A 14,990-nucleotide genomic window follows, 5' to 3' on the forward strand; every position below is an offset into this window, starting at 1 on the left:
AGGTAGAGGCAGAAGTCTGCCCCTCGCCCTCCCCCAGAAGCTGCTCAGGCCAGCTGATGAGCAAGGGGGGAAGCGGGTGGGCCCCCGGGCAGCTGGGACCCCTCAGGCCATGTGGGACTGGCCAGCCCCTGCCAGCTAGGCAGCTGCAGTGTATCCAGAGGCTGGGGCCTTGGGCTATTCAGCCCTGGGGGGAGGTTGGGGAGCCCCACCTCTTCCACATGGGCAGACAAGCGGTAGTTGGTACACCTGCCTGCTGTCCACACTGCTCTTGGTTTAGCCTTTATGTGGCTGGGGGCACCTCCTAAACCCTTGTGGCCACCTGCTAGGTCCTGCGTCCTCAGACCTGGGTCCTGGAGGTTAGCAGAGCAGAACAGATGTGAGTTGCACCACAGATGTGAGTTGTCTGGATGCGGATTGCGTGCAGGGTGGCTGGACAAGAATGGGGAACGGGACTGGGCTGGGGTCCCGACAAGGGGCAGCACGGCTGAGGGGCGGCAGCTGGTCCTGTGGTATGCTCGGCTGTTGGAGGAGCAGGTGGACACAACAGGTGTTCAGGGCGGGAAGGGGGTATGCAGGGCAGCGAAAGAGTGACACTGCCACACACTGTGGGGGCAGAGCCTGCAGTGGCTTTAACGCGGCGTTTTGGGCCGCATCAGGGTGGAGGGTTGAAGGAGGGGTTGAAAATGTCACCCCATGGGGTCCGAGGGGCACAGCGTCCTGCCCTTGGCCAGCAATGCCTGGGGAGGTCCTTGAGGGGGCACCGAGCTTGGGCAGGGGTCCTGGTTCAGCCTCACACCCTTGCTCCTCCTGACACCTCCCCCTGCCAAAGCCCAGGGTTCTACGGCCCAGGCCTCCCTGTAGCAGCAGTTCCTGGCCTGGCTGCAGGAGCAGTCCAGGCTGCGCCACCATGACTCACTCCCCAGGCCTGTCCCCACCACACCCTCCACTCCTGCAGGAGGCCCCTCACTTCCCGGATTCCAGGCTGGAGCAGAGCAGAGAGGGGGCCCCCTCGTTCCTCCACAGACCCAGAGTGCCATGTCCAAAGGTCACCATGGGAAACAGTTACCAGCCCAGGCACCTGCACCTCCAGAGACCCTGGGAGGGAGCAGGGGCCTCCCACCTCAGGTTTACACCAACCCTCCCCAGAGCTTCCAGGCAGGGCTCCATTGCCTCAGACATTGAATCATCCCACTGGCATTTGCTGAGCGTTTGTGTGATTGGGGGCACTGAGCATGCAGTGGGGACACCTCACTCTTCTGGCCGTGGAGGGAGCTTCCCAGAGGAAGGCCATTGGAGCGGTACAAGGCAGAGAGCAGTGCGTGTGTGTGTCTGAGCGTGAGGATGAAGTGTGTGGGCATTGCAAATGCGTGTATAAGTATGTGGGTATGCATTTGTTAGAGAGAGGGAGTCCAGACATGGTCAGTTCTGAGGTGGGCAGGAGCAGGTCAGGAAGTTCCTGAGGACCTGTGAGGATATGGGTTTTGTGCTGAGAGCCCCAGGCTCCCTGGGACCCAACCCAGTGGGGCCTGTGTCCCCACCTTGGAGTGCCTGCAGGAGGGGAAATGGGGGTAGGGGACTGGGAAGGGAACCTGGCCACTAGCTGGTGTCTACACTGTGTGGGAGGCTGTGGTGTGCACTGGAGTTGCTGGGGGCGGATGGATGTGGCAGAGGGTCCCCAGGCCTGGGGTCTGGGTTTTGGGCACCTGGGTTGGGGGCGGGTGCACACCTCTCAGTGGCCAGGGGGTTCAGGCAGGACACAACTGGGGCATCCAGGAAAGGGGCACAGGGAGGGAGGGACATGGAAGACAACCCACAGAACCACTACAAAACTGACAAGGGGGAGACTTTGTGGGCATCCTAAGGCCAGGCTGTGAGGGAGGCCACCATTGGGAGGCCTGGGGGCTAGTGGAGGTGGAGAGAAATCAGATTTCTTCTGGCATACAGCACTGGGGCCTGAGCAAGGCAAGTGCTGCAGCCCCACTCTCTGAGTAAGAACTGTCCCCCACAGGGCACTTCAGTGGGTGGGTGGGCAAGCAGCAGGAGGGGGACCTTAGCCTGGAAGGTGGGTGGATTGCAGGAGCAGCCACTGGTCCCTGCTCTAAGGCCTCAGGTCTCCCAGGGCTGAGTCCACCTTGGGCTACTTGTAGGTACTCATATGTAGAGGAGGGACCACCCAGTGCCAGGTGCATGCAGGAATCTGAGTCCTCAGGAAGGGGAAGAGGTTGCCTGAGATGCCCAGGTTCCCAGGGAAGGGTTCCACCAGTCCTCTTGGTGAGCTGAGCACTCCACTCCGGGGGGGTGGGGGGGGCAGCCAGGCAGCCCCACCTCAGCCAAAGGAAGTCCACCCACCATGAGAGGGGGCACATGGGAGGAAGCTGGGCCAGGGATGGGAAGGAAATGGCTGGGCAGGCCCTGACCTCACCGTACTACAGGAGGAGGCACTGGGCATCTCTGGTTCTCAGCCTCTGACCACCCCCCGCCCAAGCCCAGGACCTTTGTTCAGACCCAGGGGTGAAAGGGGCTTGAAGCGGGGAGAGCCCAGCTGCCCACCCCTGCAGGAGCCACTCCATTGGTGCCAGAACCAGGTGTGCAGGGCCCAGCTCACCCCAGCACAGGTCATCCTGATGCCCACTGGAGTCCGTGGTGCCTGCCTACCACCCTCCTCCCAATTGGGTGCCTCCTTGGGCAACTCTTGGTGAAGATGACCCCAGCCCACTTCATGGGGATCCCCCATGTGTGCCCTGCACCCTGACCAGTCACCCCTCCCTCCCCCGACCCCACACCCTTTAGTGAACACCCCCAGGCCTGCCCCCTCCCAGACCTTGACACCCAGGTGCCCCTGGGCCCCTTCTCCCCAAACCTCGTCCTGGATCCCACTTGAGTGGCCCCCACCCGCACTTGCTCTAACATGTAGCTTTGGGTGAGATTCCCTCTGAACAAAGGTCCCAGCAAATGCCAGGGCCTTGTTCCCTGAGGGGCCAGCACCCCCTCACGTACCCTCCTCTCCTGCTGGCCCAGCCCAGAGCCAAGCTCCCACTGGCTGCCTCCCATCAGCACTGGGCAGCCATGGGCCTGGCCTTTGCCTCCCACTGCCCCATCTCTGTGTTGGGATCCTTCTTGCACCCCACAGCCCCAGGACAGGTCACGAGCAAAACTCCCAGCTCTGTGCTTGAAGCCTCCAGACACAGAGAAATACGTTCCAGATGGGACAAGACAGGGAGAGGGAACTTGAAGTGATGGAGTAGGAAACCATTTTAAATAAGGTTTTTTATTTTACAACACCTGTGATTTACAGAGAAGCTATAAAGAGACCAGGGAGAATTCTCATTTGCCCCCAAACCCAGTTCTGCAGTGACGTGCTTGTCACAACTGGTGCACCAATATTGATACATTGCCATAAGCCAAAGATTCCTCACTTTTCAATGTGTCCTTTTGCTGTCCCAAGGTCCCCAAGGGGAGGGGTGACTGTCCTCGTGTCTCCTTGGTCCCTCTTGGGGGTGACTCCCTCAGACTTCCCTAGTTACTGATGCCCTTGGCATTTTGAAGGTCAGGTAGTTTGTAAAAGGCCCTCCTGGAACTTGTGTCAATATATCTCATGATCACCTGGGGTGAGGGTTTGGGAAGAAGCCTCCGGGGCAGCAAGGTCTGTGCTCTCAACTTGGCTCCTCCCTGCAGGTGGGGACCTCGGCCACCTGCCTGAGGTGATGTCTGTCAGGTTGTACTCCTCCCTCCCTCCTTGCTGTGCTCTCTGGAAGAGCACCCTCCTTGAGGTCACAGTGACTACATGAATTATTCAGAATTCCCTTCTCCCCCATTTAGTTAGTTATTGTATCATTTGTATCAGTGGGGTCTCATACATTTTCTACCTTGGGCAACAATCTATAAACCAATCTCTAATAGCAGGGTGGTGGGCTGGCCTCAGAGGCAATCGGGTGGAGAGACAGGACGAGAGGGCAGGGCTCAGCGTGGGGTGGGGTGGAGCGGGAGTGTGGGCGGGGAGTGGACGCACGTGGGACTGCCGCGTAGCAGAAGCCCCAGCAGGGGTGGTTTCCGCCTATGTGGGAGCGGAATGCGGGCGCTGGTGCGTTGGGACCAGGTGCGCTTGGCATTTTACCGCAAAGTCGGGGGAAGTCTCAGGAGCACAGGTCGATGGGCTTCCTAAGGTGGTCGGCGGAAGCGAGGCAGGCCCAGGGAGCAGCAGGACCCGGCGGAGTCCGGTTCAGGGTTTTTACTGATGAAGGGGAGCGGGTGCTGGGCAGAGAGCCGTCCAGGATAAGCCCATCTGAGAGGAAGCCGCTTTGGAGGGAAACTTTGGGGTCTGGTCTTCTGGGGTTTGCTGTGCCTGCTGGCATCCATGTGCCGATCCAGCAGCTGGCACCAGAAGTCTGGATCTGGGGGACCCCTGCGCATGGCACTGAGGGCCTGGGCTCCTGCAGGCCATAGCAGGTCAGCATCAGCCCCCTGACCGTGGAATGACCTCGCCGTGACTGCGTGTGTGACACAGGCCCTGCACACACGTGTACGCAGCACACAGGCATGGGCCCTTGGGTCTGGAGAGCCAGAGCCTCTGCTCCACACCCAGAGGGTGCCTGAGCTCCCCCACTGGCACTGGGGGAAGGAAGAGAGGAGGTTTGCTCACCCTTCCTGCTGCCCAGGCTGTCCCCTTCGGCTGACAGCCTGCAGGGCCTGCACCCTCTTTTCTCCACACGACTCATCTCTGGGGCGGCTCTGACTGCACCCAAGTCAGCCCCCCAGGGCAAAGTGCCATCCTTCACACCCCAGGGCAGGGTCCACCCAGTGCCATGCTAGAGCTGGTCTCAAGAACCCTGCCCCCACCCCCCACTCCCCGCCCCCCGTGCGTGTCTCCTCGAGCTGGTCATGGGCCTGGTGGGAGCATTTACGCCATGGGAATCAGCAAACACTACACCAAGGCTTTTCCACCGAGGGCCAGTTGTTAAATACCACACAGAAGAGGTCAGGACTGCCCTGGCACCCCCACCCTCCCTCCCATTTCTCCACTGGGCTCCATCTTGGAGGGGAGAGAAGTGGGGGCTGCTCTGCCATCCCTTTCTGGGTTCCTGCATGGTGGGACTATAGGCCTCAGCCTCCTGGGATGTGGGACTGTTGAGGTCAGGGTTAGGGACAGGTCCTGAAAGAGAGCTGAAGTTAGAGCTGAGGAAACACAGCCAGCTGAGGACATCAAGACCCTCATGCTCATTCCTCTTTGAGGCAGAGGTATATCAAAGATGGCCCTGAAGGGCTGGGCATGTGCCAGTCTATGTACCTGTAAATGTGTGTGCCTGTGCATGAGTGCATTGCACATGTGAGTGTCTGTATACATATGTATGCACATGTGTGTCTGAGTGAACGTATTTGCATGTGCACTTGTGAGTGTTTGCATGTGTGTGGCTATGAGAGGGGCGCTGCACACAGATGTGAGGAAATAGGGTCACTTCCCCAGGAACCCCGGCTGCCCCCTCTTCCTGCCCCCACCCCCTGCCCCGGGAGAGGCCCCAGCTCCATAAAGAGGGCCCGGAGCCCTGAATGCCCCTGTTGTTCCATTCCACACCTGCCCACGCTGCCTCCCAGGCCTGTTCCAGAAGGAGGGGGCCAAAAGCATCAGGTACTCAAGGGTCTTCTGCCTCCAAACTACCCAGGAGCAGGTACTGGTGTGAAGGAGGGAGGGTGGGCATTAGGAGGCTGCAGCCCCCTCCCTAGAGGTGCAGGGGTACAGGGGTGTGTGGTCCTGCCCACTGAGCCCCTTCTAGATACAGGCTCACTCAGGGGTAGCTGATCTAGAAGGAGCACTGGTCTGGGACGTGGGAAGTGGCCACAAGGCTGTCTCCGAGTGTCACAGGTGCCCGAGTGTGGTTGTGTGTGTGCCTTACAGTATCTGTGGGCCTCGCTGCACATGGTGCCACCCTGAACAGACACCTGGGCTCACCCCACCCCCCCAGCCAGGATGTGCAGAGGACATGGGAGTGCTGGAACAAGAGGGAGGAGCAGCCTAGAGGGTAGGCCTCAGCCCCTGGTACAGCTGGACCAGTGGCGGGGGTGGGGGTGGGGGCGCAAAGGAGCATGGCAGTGGTCCTTTGTGGAGACAGAGGGACCAGAGCCCCTGTTCAGGATGTGGAGGAAGGGGGGGCCCACTGTTGGGGAGTCTGGAACTGATGGGGCTGGGGGCTTCAGGGGCTGGAGGCTGACAGAGCCGTTGGGTCTGGGGATGGATGGGATTAGGGGATGATGAGGAGGCTAGACTAGGAGGCTGGGGGCTGAGGGCCACTGGGTCTAGGGGCCTGGGAAACTGTGAGCTGATGGGGGACTGGAGTGGCTGAGGAGCTGGGGGGCCAGGCAGGCTGCAGGCCCAGCCCCTGGTGGGCCCCTGGCATGCTGGAAATAGGAATCCAGCAACCCGGGTGCTGCAAGGTGGGAGCAGGCATCTGAGGTGAGGCCCAGACTCTGAGTGAGGCTGGTCCGTTTTCTGGTTGGCCCTACGAAGGCAGCTCACCCAGTGGACTCCCTGTGGCTCTCAGGGCCTGGGGTGAGGTCCCCAGAGGCTGGGTAAGGGGCACAGCTTGCACGGCGCCGGGCTTTCCTAGAGAGCTGGGGGAGGGCAGGAGGGCTGGCCCTGCTCCAGGCCACAGGGACCTAGAGTCGGGTTTTGGGGGGAGCCAGGGCATGTGCTCAGCCAGAGAAGGCGACCCCTCGTCTGTCCTTGTAGGGTCTATCCTCTGGCTGCAGAGGCCCCGGCCTCTTGCTGATCCCTCCTAGGGCAGGGTCAGGACCCTGGGTGAGAGCGGCGCTCCTGGAGGGGCTCCAGGTGCCACTCTACACCCTCCCAACCCACCAGCCCTTGCCCCCATTACCCTCGCCCCAGGTTGAGCTCCTGCTCATGGCCTGCAGGTCCCATCCCCCGCCCCTATGACCAACATGAGCTGGAGCTTCCTGACGCGGCTGCTGGAAGAGATCCACAACCACTCCACGTTCGTGGGCAAGGTATGGCTCACGGTGCTGGTGGTCTTCCGCATCGTGCTCACGGCGGTAGGCGGTGAGTCCATCTACTCCGACGAGCAGACCAAGTTCACGTGCAACACGCGGCAGCCGGGCTGCGACAACGTCTGCTACGACGCCTTTGCACCCCTGTCCCACGTGCGCTTCTGGGTTTTCCAGATTGTGGTCATCTCCACGCCCTCCGTAATGTACCTGGGCTATGCCGTGCACCGCCTGGCCCGTGCCTCACAGGACGAGCGCCGCCGCGCCTCTCGCCGCCGACCAGGCCGCCTCGCGCCCCGCGCACCGCTGCCGTTGCCCCCACCGCCCCACCCGGGCTGGCCCGAGCCCGCAGACCTGGGCGAAGAGGAGCCCATGCTAGGCCTGGGTGAAGAGGACGAGGAGCCGGGGGCGGCCGAGGGCCTGGGCGAAGATGATGAGGCTGAGGACGCGGGTGCAGCCAAGGGCGCAGGAGGGGACCCAAAGGCGACTGGGGTCCCAGGCCCGGCAGGTCAGCATGACGGGCGGCGGCGCATCCAGCGCGAGGGCCTAATGCGTGTGTACGTCGCCCAGCTGGTGGCACGGGCCGCCTTCGAGGTGGCCTTCCTGGTGGGCCAGTACCTGCTGTATGGTTTCGAGGTGCGGCCCTTCTTCGCGTGCAGCCGCCAGCCCTGCCCGCACGTGGTCGACTGCTTCGTGTCACGACCCACTGAGAAGACAGTCTTCCTGCTGGTCATGTACGTGGTCAGCTGCCTCTGCCTGGTGCTCAACCTCTGTGAGATGGCGCACCTGGGCCTGGGCAGCGCGCAAGACGCTGTGCGCAGCCGCCGCCCCCTGCCCACCACCCCTGGCCCCATGCCTCGCCAGCAGCCCTGTGCTCTGCCCGCCGCGCCTTCGAGCCTGGCCTGCCCGCCAGACTACAGCCTGGTGGTGCGCGCGGCTGAGCGCGCACGCACCCACGATCAGGACCTGGCCAACCTGGCACTGCAGGCGCTGCAGGACCGGCGGTCGCTTGGGGACCTCGACAGCCCACCAGGCCCTGGCCTTCCAGCAACCGCCCGGGGCCCCCCGAGGGCCGGCGCCCCTGCCTCCGGGTCGGGCAGCGCCACGTCGGGGGGCACTGCCGGGGGCCAGGGCCGGCCAGGGGCCAAACCCAGGATGGGCTCTGAGAAGGGCAGTGGGAGCAGCAGCAGGGAGGGTAAGACCACCGTGTGGATCTGAGGCCTGCCTTGGCTGCTGTCCCTCCTCCCTCCTCACCAGGGCCGAGGTGGAGGGCTCTGGAGGAAGTCTAGGGGCTGGACACCGCCTAAGGGGCAGAGCACAACCTGCCCTCCTCCTCCCCCTCAGGTGGCTGCTCTCCCCCTCGGGAGGGGGCGGAGGGCACCAGCCTGCTCTGCATCACTGCCCCGCCCTGCCTGAGCCCCATCTTCATCCAGGATAGGGTGGGGAAGGTAGGCCTGGGAATCACGAATGGTCCCCAGCTCTGATCCATAAGCCCTGATGGGTAGGTGGGACTGTGGCTGGGGCATTTCCGCCCTCCCAGAGCCACCCAGCTGGCCACCTCAGGACCAGGCCGCCCTCCAGGAGAGAGCTCCACCCCCTCCTGCCCCGCTTTCCCTGCAGTAGCCCATGTGTGACTGCCCAGGAGTGCTTGGCCTGGGTCTTGGGGAGTACTGTGCTTGTCCTCACTCCCTGCCCAGCAAATGGGGCTCTTTTCCTAGCACCCACACTCTTCTAGCCCAGGTTCTGGTTCTTGCAGAGCTGAAAGCAATGCCAGGTCTTCCTTGTACAGAAGGGAAAACAGAGACCACAGTGGGCAGAGGCCCCTGCGCCCAGCCCTGGTCTGTACCACCTCCTGCCTCACCCCGACTAGGCCCCAAGCATGAGCTGCCTCGAGTGCCAGGTGGACCTGCACCCTGCTTCCTGTTCCTTGCCCAGACAGATCTGGGGCTCAGGCCCCGCTTGGGCCCCGGGGTGGATGGGACCATGCCCTCTCCAGCTCCTGTGCTGGCCTGGCGTGGCCCCTTCCTCTGGGACATACTTGAAGTTCTGAAGAGACATCGGCCCCCCTTGCCACTCAGACCAACAGGATGGTGGTGAGGGGCTACGGCTTTGCGCATGCTAGGGGAAGGCACTCTGAGGCTCCCGCTACAGCCTCTTCCCTCCAGCCCCCTCTCCAATTCAGACACAGCCTCCAAAGGGAGTGAAATAAAACTAACTGTTGTTTACAACCACATGTGTATGTGTATGAATGTCCGCATGAACGTGTGTGTGTGCTTGTGTATGTATGTGGGAGTGTGAGTACACATATATGCATGTGTGTACGTGTCCACCGCTGGCCTCTGGGGACACATGGCTCAGCTCTAGGATGGCTGGGAGAGGAAACCACTTTGCAGGGACCATCCGGGGAGCAAGGCCCAGGATGAGCCCCTGCAGCTCCTTGGAGACACTCTGGTGCCACTCTGTGCCAGGCAACAGGCTCGGCCCAGAGGGGAGGGATATGGCTGAATGAGAACAAAGAACAGCCAGGCCTCCATGCTTAGAACCCAAGGTGGTACCTCAAAGGACAGAGGGGCAGTCCTGTCTCAGGCCCCGGCATTATCCAGATGCTGGCCAAAGCCTGCAGTGGTAGCTTTGGTGGGGAGCAAAGGTGAGCACAGCTGGGGAAACAGCTGCTGCCATCAAGGAGCCACCTTGGTATAGACTTCAGTCACCCTGCTGTCTCCCAGCTTCCCTCAGGCCCAAGGCGGGCCCTGAGAGCTTCTCCCAGATTGCAAACCCTCCCTGGGGGCCCAGGGCCAAGCCCCAAGCCTGGGTGAACCCCAACCCAGCCTGCCTCTGGTCAGATGCCAAATGCAGGCTGAGTCCCTTTCCTTTGTGGGGTCTGACTGGCTGATCCCGGGTTCCAGGTGAGCCCCACCCCAAGGTGAGCCTTGCCCCCAGGTAAGCCCCACCCCCATGAAGTCCCAGATGTCAATGCTGGAAGCAGAGCCTCAGAAGGAAAGCCAATCCAGATCCAGAGCAGGGACTCACCACTCGCCTCTCCAAGAGAAGAAAGTCCATGGAACTGGCATCCCTGCATTTGGGGCTGTGCTCCTGGCAGTGTCGTCATGAGGAATACTGGGTTTCTGTGGTGGGGAACATGTTGTCCAGCCATGCCTGGCTCCCATCAGTGTGACTGGGTGCAGTGAGCGGCAGAGCTGGTGAAGGACATCTGCAAAGCACTATTGTTGGCTGACACCCTTGCCGCGGCCCCTCCATAGCCACCCTGCCTCCCGTGTCCCTGAGAGCAGCCTCCTGCAGCCAGTAGAGGGCCTGGAGGACATCAGGACCTCAGGGAGATAAGTGGGCATTCCAGGTGGGGAATAGTGGGAGACTTTAGGGTTCAGAACCACCCTAGTGGCTGGAGAGGGCTGGTGAGGAAGGCAGGTGTCCACTCTGAGCAGGGCCCAGAGGTTGGCCTCGATTCTGATGGTCAGTGCTCCCACATCTCAAGGCCATGAGGCACACTTGATGGTGACAGGGTCCCACAAGGGGTGGAAGGTGGGGCATGGGCCCTCAGCATCTGCCTGAAAAGAAGCCTTAAGCCAGCAGACAGGGAGACCCTGGGCAGGTTTGTGTTTGGGGAAGAATATTCTGGATTTCACTGTGACAGTGTCCCGGGAAGCCTCCCCCCATCCACAGAGAGGGAGCTTTAGGTCAAGTTCAAGGGGTCAGGACCTCATTCTCTGGGCCCTTCCTGAACAAAGTAACATTAGGATCTCACCCTCTATAACTCGGGTTGGGCTCCTGGTGTAGTTGCAGCCTGGGAGTGTCTGGTGGGGCCAGGGCTGGCTCAACGATTTCCTCACTCACCGAGCTGGGGGTTCATGCTGGGGTCCTTCGATGTGGTTTGGACCTCCTTGTAGCATGGCGGCCCAAGAGGACCCAGCAAAGGCCAACTGACCCTTATCACCAGCCCTAAAGTCATATCACTTCACCTCACAGCAGTCACAGGCCTGCAGGATCCCTCTCAATGGGCCAGTGTCAAATTTTAAGGGCATGTGGAATAGAGAGCCTCTGTTGGCCTTGGTCCGCTGGCCCCCCTAGCCACGTGTGAAGCCCTTCAGTACCCCTCCCGCCCACACACACAGGGGCACGTGATCTTGGGGCCTCTGCAGCCACTGCCCCCTTCTTTTACCACAGTTCTGATATCGGTCCATAATTCGCCCCATACTATTTAGCCTGCCCAGTTTCTATCATCTCAGTCCCTCCACTCCTAATTGGTTTAGAAACAATTTGAGGCACCTGCGTCAGTGGGAGCAGGACACTGCCCAGGGCCTCCTGGGGAAATCTATTTGCTGCGTGTCTGTGACATAGAAGTCAGATGTGGGTCAAGCTGTGAGTCTCCATGCTCAGTGGGTTGGTCCAACACCAATCTAGATGTTGCGGTGAAGGTGTGCTTTTAGATGAGATTAACATTGACAATCTGTGGACTTTGATAAAGCAGACCATCCTCCCTAATGTGGGTTGCCCTCATCCAATCAGGTGATGGCCTTAAGAACAAAGACTGAGGTTCCCAAAGAAGAAGTGATTCTCCCTCCAGACTGCCAGTGATGATTACATTTATGGGTCAGCTTGACTGGGCCCTGGGGTGCCCAGAACAAGCATGATTCTAGGTGTGTCTATGAGGGTGATTCTGGATGAGATTCACACTGAATCTGCACACTGAGTAAAGCAGATGGCCCTCCCCAGTGCGGGTGGGCCTTGGCCAGTCAGGTGAAGGCTTGAGTAGAACAAAAAGGTGAAGAGAGAACTCCGGCCCTGACAGTTTGAGCAAGCACACTGGTCTCCTGTCTTCAGGCTCAGACTCAGGCTAGAACTCTCCTGAGTCTCTAGCTTGTAGATGGCAGACCTTGGGACTCCTCAGCCTCCATAGTTGAGTGAGCCAATTCCTTATAATAAATCTCTATCGAATTGGTTCTCTTTCTCTGGAGAACCCTAACTAATCAACATCCCATCAGCCAGAGGTTGTTAAAAGGGCATCCCAGCTGTGAGGAAAACTGCAAATGGAGGCTCTATTCTGGGAGGTATCTCAGTCAGCTCAGCCTGTGTAACAAATACCATAGACTGGGGGCTCAAACAACAGACATCTATTTCTCATAGTACTGGAAACTGGAAGTCCGAGACCAAGGTGTCAGCACCTGAGGCCACTCTCCTTGGTGTGTAGACAGCTGTCTTCTCCCTGTGTCCTCACATGGTCTTCTCTTTGTGTGAGTCTGTGTCCTCATCTTCTCTTCTTATAAGGAAACCAGTCCTATTGGATTAGGGCCCACCCCAGTGACCTCATTTGACCTTAATCACCTCTTTAAAGACCCCATCTCCAAATACAGCCCCATTCTGAGGTCCTGGGCATTAGGGCTCCATAATGGGAATTTGGGGGGATGCAATACAACCCATATTAGAAGGCAGATGCCTAACTAAAAGCTCAGTCACCACAGAAGGGGATCCTAACGCATAAGCCTCCTGTCTCAGGAACTTAGGGGCCTGGACGCACCACTGGGGTCCTAATATGTTTTGTGAGCTTTTGATGGGGGTGACTTAGGATTTTTTTTTTTAACATCTTTATTGGAGTATATTTGCTTTACAATGGTGTGTTAGTTTCTGCTTTATAACAAAGTGAATCAGTTATACATATACATATATCCCCATATCTCTTCCCTCTTGCGTCTCCCTCCCTCCCACCCTCCCTATCCCACCCCTCTAGGTGGTCACAAACCACCAAGCTGATTTCCCTGTGCTATGAGGCTGCTTCTCACTAGCTATCTATTTTACGTTTGGTAGTGTATATATGTCCATGCCACTCTCTCACTTTGTCACAGCTTACCCTTCCCCCTCCCCATATCCTCAAGTCCATTCTCTAGTAGGTCTGTGTCTTTATTCCCGTCTTGCCCCTACGCTCTTCATGACTTTTTTTTTTTTCCCTTAGATTCCATATATATGTGTTAGCATACAGTATTTCTTTTTCTCTTTCTGGCTTACTTCACTCTGTACGACAGACTCTAGGTCCATCCACCTCAGTGACTTAGGATTTACTGTCATGTCCTCCCAACTGATGTCACTGGCCATCCCAGGCTAGGGGAGCCAACCTCTGTGTCATACACGTTCCTACCTCTAACACCAATTTCTTGATGTTCTGAACCACCATAACCATGATCTCATGCCTGAGCCCCGATACCCTAACGGGGTGTCCATCTCCCACCTATGACATAGTATCTAATATGCTCAAGTCTGTTAACTCTCAGAGGTGGAACCCAACCACTAAACTTGGCACTTAATGCTCACTTAACTACTTAAAAAAATCCTCTCAGTGCCTGTATGGCCATGAGGCTGGAGAGCTGAACTGGGGTGCAAAGCCATCGACCCTCGCCCCCCATCTTCTGTGCTCTGGAGCAGGCTGGTGGGTTGAGCCCCGGCCTCCCCATCCCTGCTTCACTGCCTGGTGGGGTCCTCGGGCTGTGTGGGGCCCACCCAGGTCTGTATAGGGGCAGGGCCAGGCCAGGGGAGTGGCTGGAGAAGGATCAGACAGAATGGCCTTGTCTCATTCTCATCCGTTTCCATGGCTGGAGCCAACTCGCTGGCTGCTCAGGAAGATCGTGGAGGGCTTCAGGGAGGGGGGTGCCCAGAATGGGGGCAGCTTCCTTCTTCTGGCTTTGGGAAGGGAGGAGGCCATGAGGAGAGAATAACAGGAAACCCCTGGCCTGGCAGCAGCTGGGAAACAGGGTCTGGGACCCCCATGTCTGCTGATTTTCCAGCTCTCAGATCCCCACCCCTCCCGACAGCTTCAGGGCCCATGGCCTCAGAGGGAGGAGATGCAGATGGGATCCAGCAGCAACCTATGCCCCCAGCTGGACCCAGGCCAATGAGTGGGGTTCCTTGGGAGCATCCTGAGGCCAGTCCACAGTTCCCTCCACCTAGACCTGTAGGCATGAGAAGCTGCAGTGAGAGGACCTGAGAAGGAGCAGTAGCCAGGCCATGCCCACATGCAGGGGTCCCCGCTGTCGGGCTGGCCAGGCTGGTGCAGAGATCTGGGAAGCCTTCTTGGAGGAGGGAGCCTGAAGCAGTGCTGGTTGGCAGACTCTAGAATGGTGGGAGGTGTTGCCTGCTCTGTTCAAGAGGCAGCCACCAGCTGAGTGTGGCTCTGGACATTTCAGTGTGGCCCATTCAGTAAGGAGCTAAAAGTTTCATTTGACTTCATTTGAGTTAATTTGCATTTAAACAGCCCCAGGTGGCAGCAGCGGCCCTGCTGGACCAAGTGGGCTGGGCTTGGCACTGGACTGGGAACATCAGGTAAGGTTCCGGGTGGCCCTGGGTCAGCCTGCTGGCCCTTCCCACAGGCTGAGTTGGTGGGAAGCAGGTTTTCTGTTGGCCAAGGGATGGGCTGATGTGAGGCTGGAGGAATGCACCGCCCCCCCACCCCATGTTGTCCTCGAATGGTTTCCTCCCTGACCTGACCTCACAGGGCTGGCAGGGAGGTGCTGGGTCACCCTAGGAACACAGGCCCAACAGAGGAAGACCTTTTCCATGAAAGGCCAGTGGAACTGCATTCCAGGCCTGGCTGCTCACAACCAGGAAGCCAACTGGGAGGGGACCAAGGGCCTGGAAAACCCTAGGGAGTTCTGGTCAACCAGTTTATGTTAATGAGGTGACTTTTGAAAAGCCCCTAAGGATGGGGGCTGGTTGCCAGAAACAACCGTGTGATTAGAGGGTTAGAGCTTTCAGCCCCACCCCTTGACCTCTGGGGAGGAGTGATGGGCTGGAGGTTGAATCAACAGCCAATGGCCAATAATTTAATCAATCACATCTAGGTAACGAAGCCTCCGTAAAATCCCAAAAGGACTGGGTTTGGAGGGCTTCTGGGTTGGGGAACACACGGAGATTTGGGGAGAGTGCGGTGTGCTCAGAGGGTATGGAAGCTCCATGCCCCTTCCCACATACCTTGCTCTTTGCTCTCTTCCATC

At 59.1% G+C, this 14,990-nt stretch overlaps 1 protein-coding gene across 1 annotated transcript; it reads left to right on the forward strand.

The window, feature by feature from the left end:
- Positions 1–5,042: 5,042 nt before the first annotated feature.
- GJC2 (gap junction protein gamma 2) lies at positions 5,043–9,153 on the forward strand. The gene is made up of 2 exons (XM_068534672.1): positions 5,043–6,014; positions 6,878–9,153. The coding sequence occupies exon 2, from the start codon at positions 6,922–6,924 to the stop codon at positions 8,209–8,211; it is 1,290 nt and encodes a 429-aa protein (XP_068390773.1). The 5' UTR covers positions 5,043–6,014; positions 6,878–6,921; the 3' UTR covers positions 8,212–9,153.
- Positions 9,154–14,990: the final 5,837 nt, after the last annotated feature.

Source organism: Eschrichtius robustus, chromosome 2, assembly GCF_028021215.1.
Source record: "Eschrichtius robustus isolate mEscRob2 chromosome 2, mEscRob2.pri, whole genome shotgun sequence".
In the NCBI taxonomy this organism is placed as follows: Eukaryota; Metazoa; Chordata; class Mammalia; order Artiodactyla; family Eschrichtiidae; genus Eschrichtius; species Eschrichtius robustus.

Coding starts and splice junctions, on each gene's coding strand:
- GJC2 (XM_068534672.1), top strand. CDS start 6,922: ATGACCAACATGAGCTGGAGCTTCCTGACGCGGCTGCTGGAAGAGATC.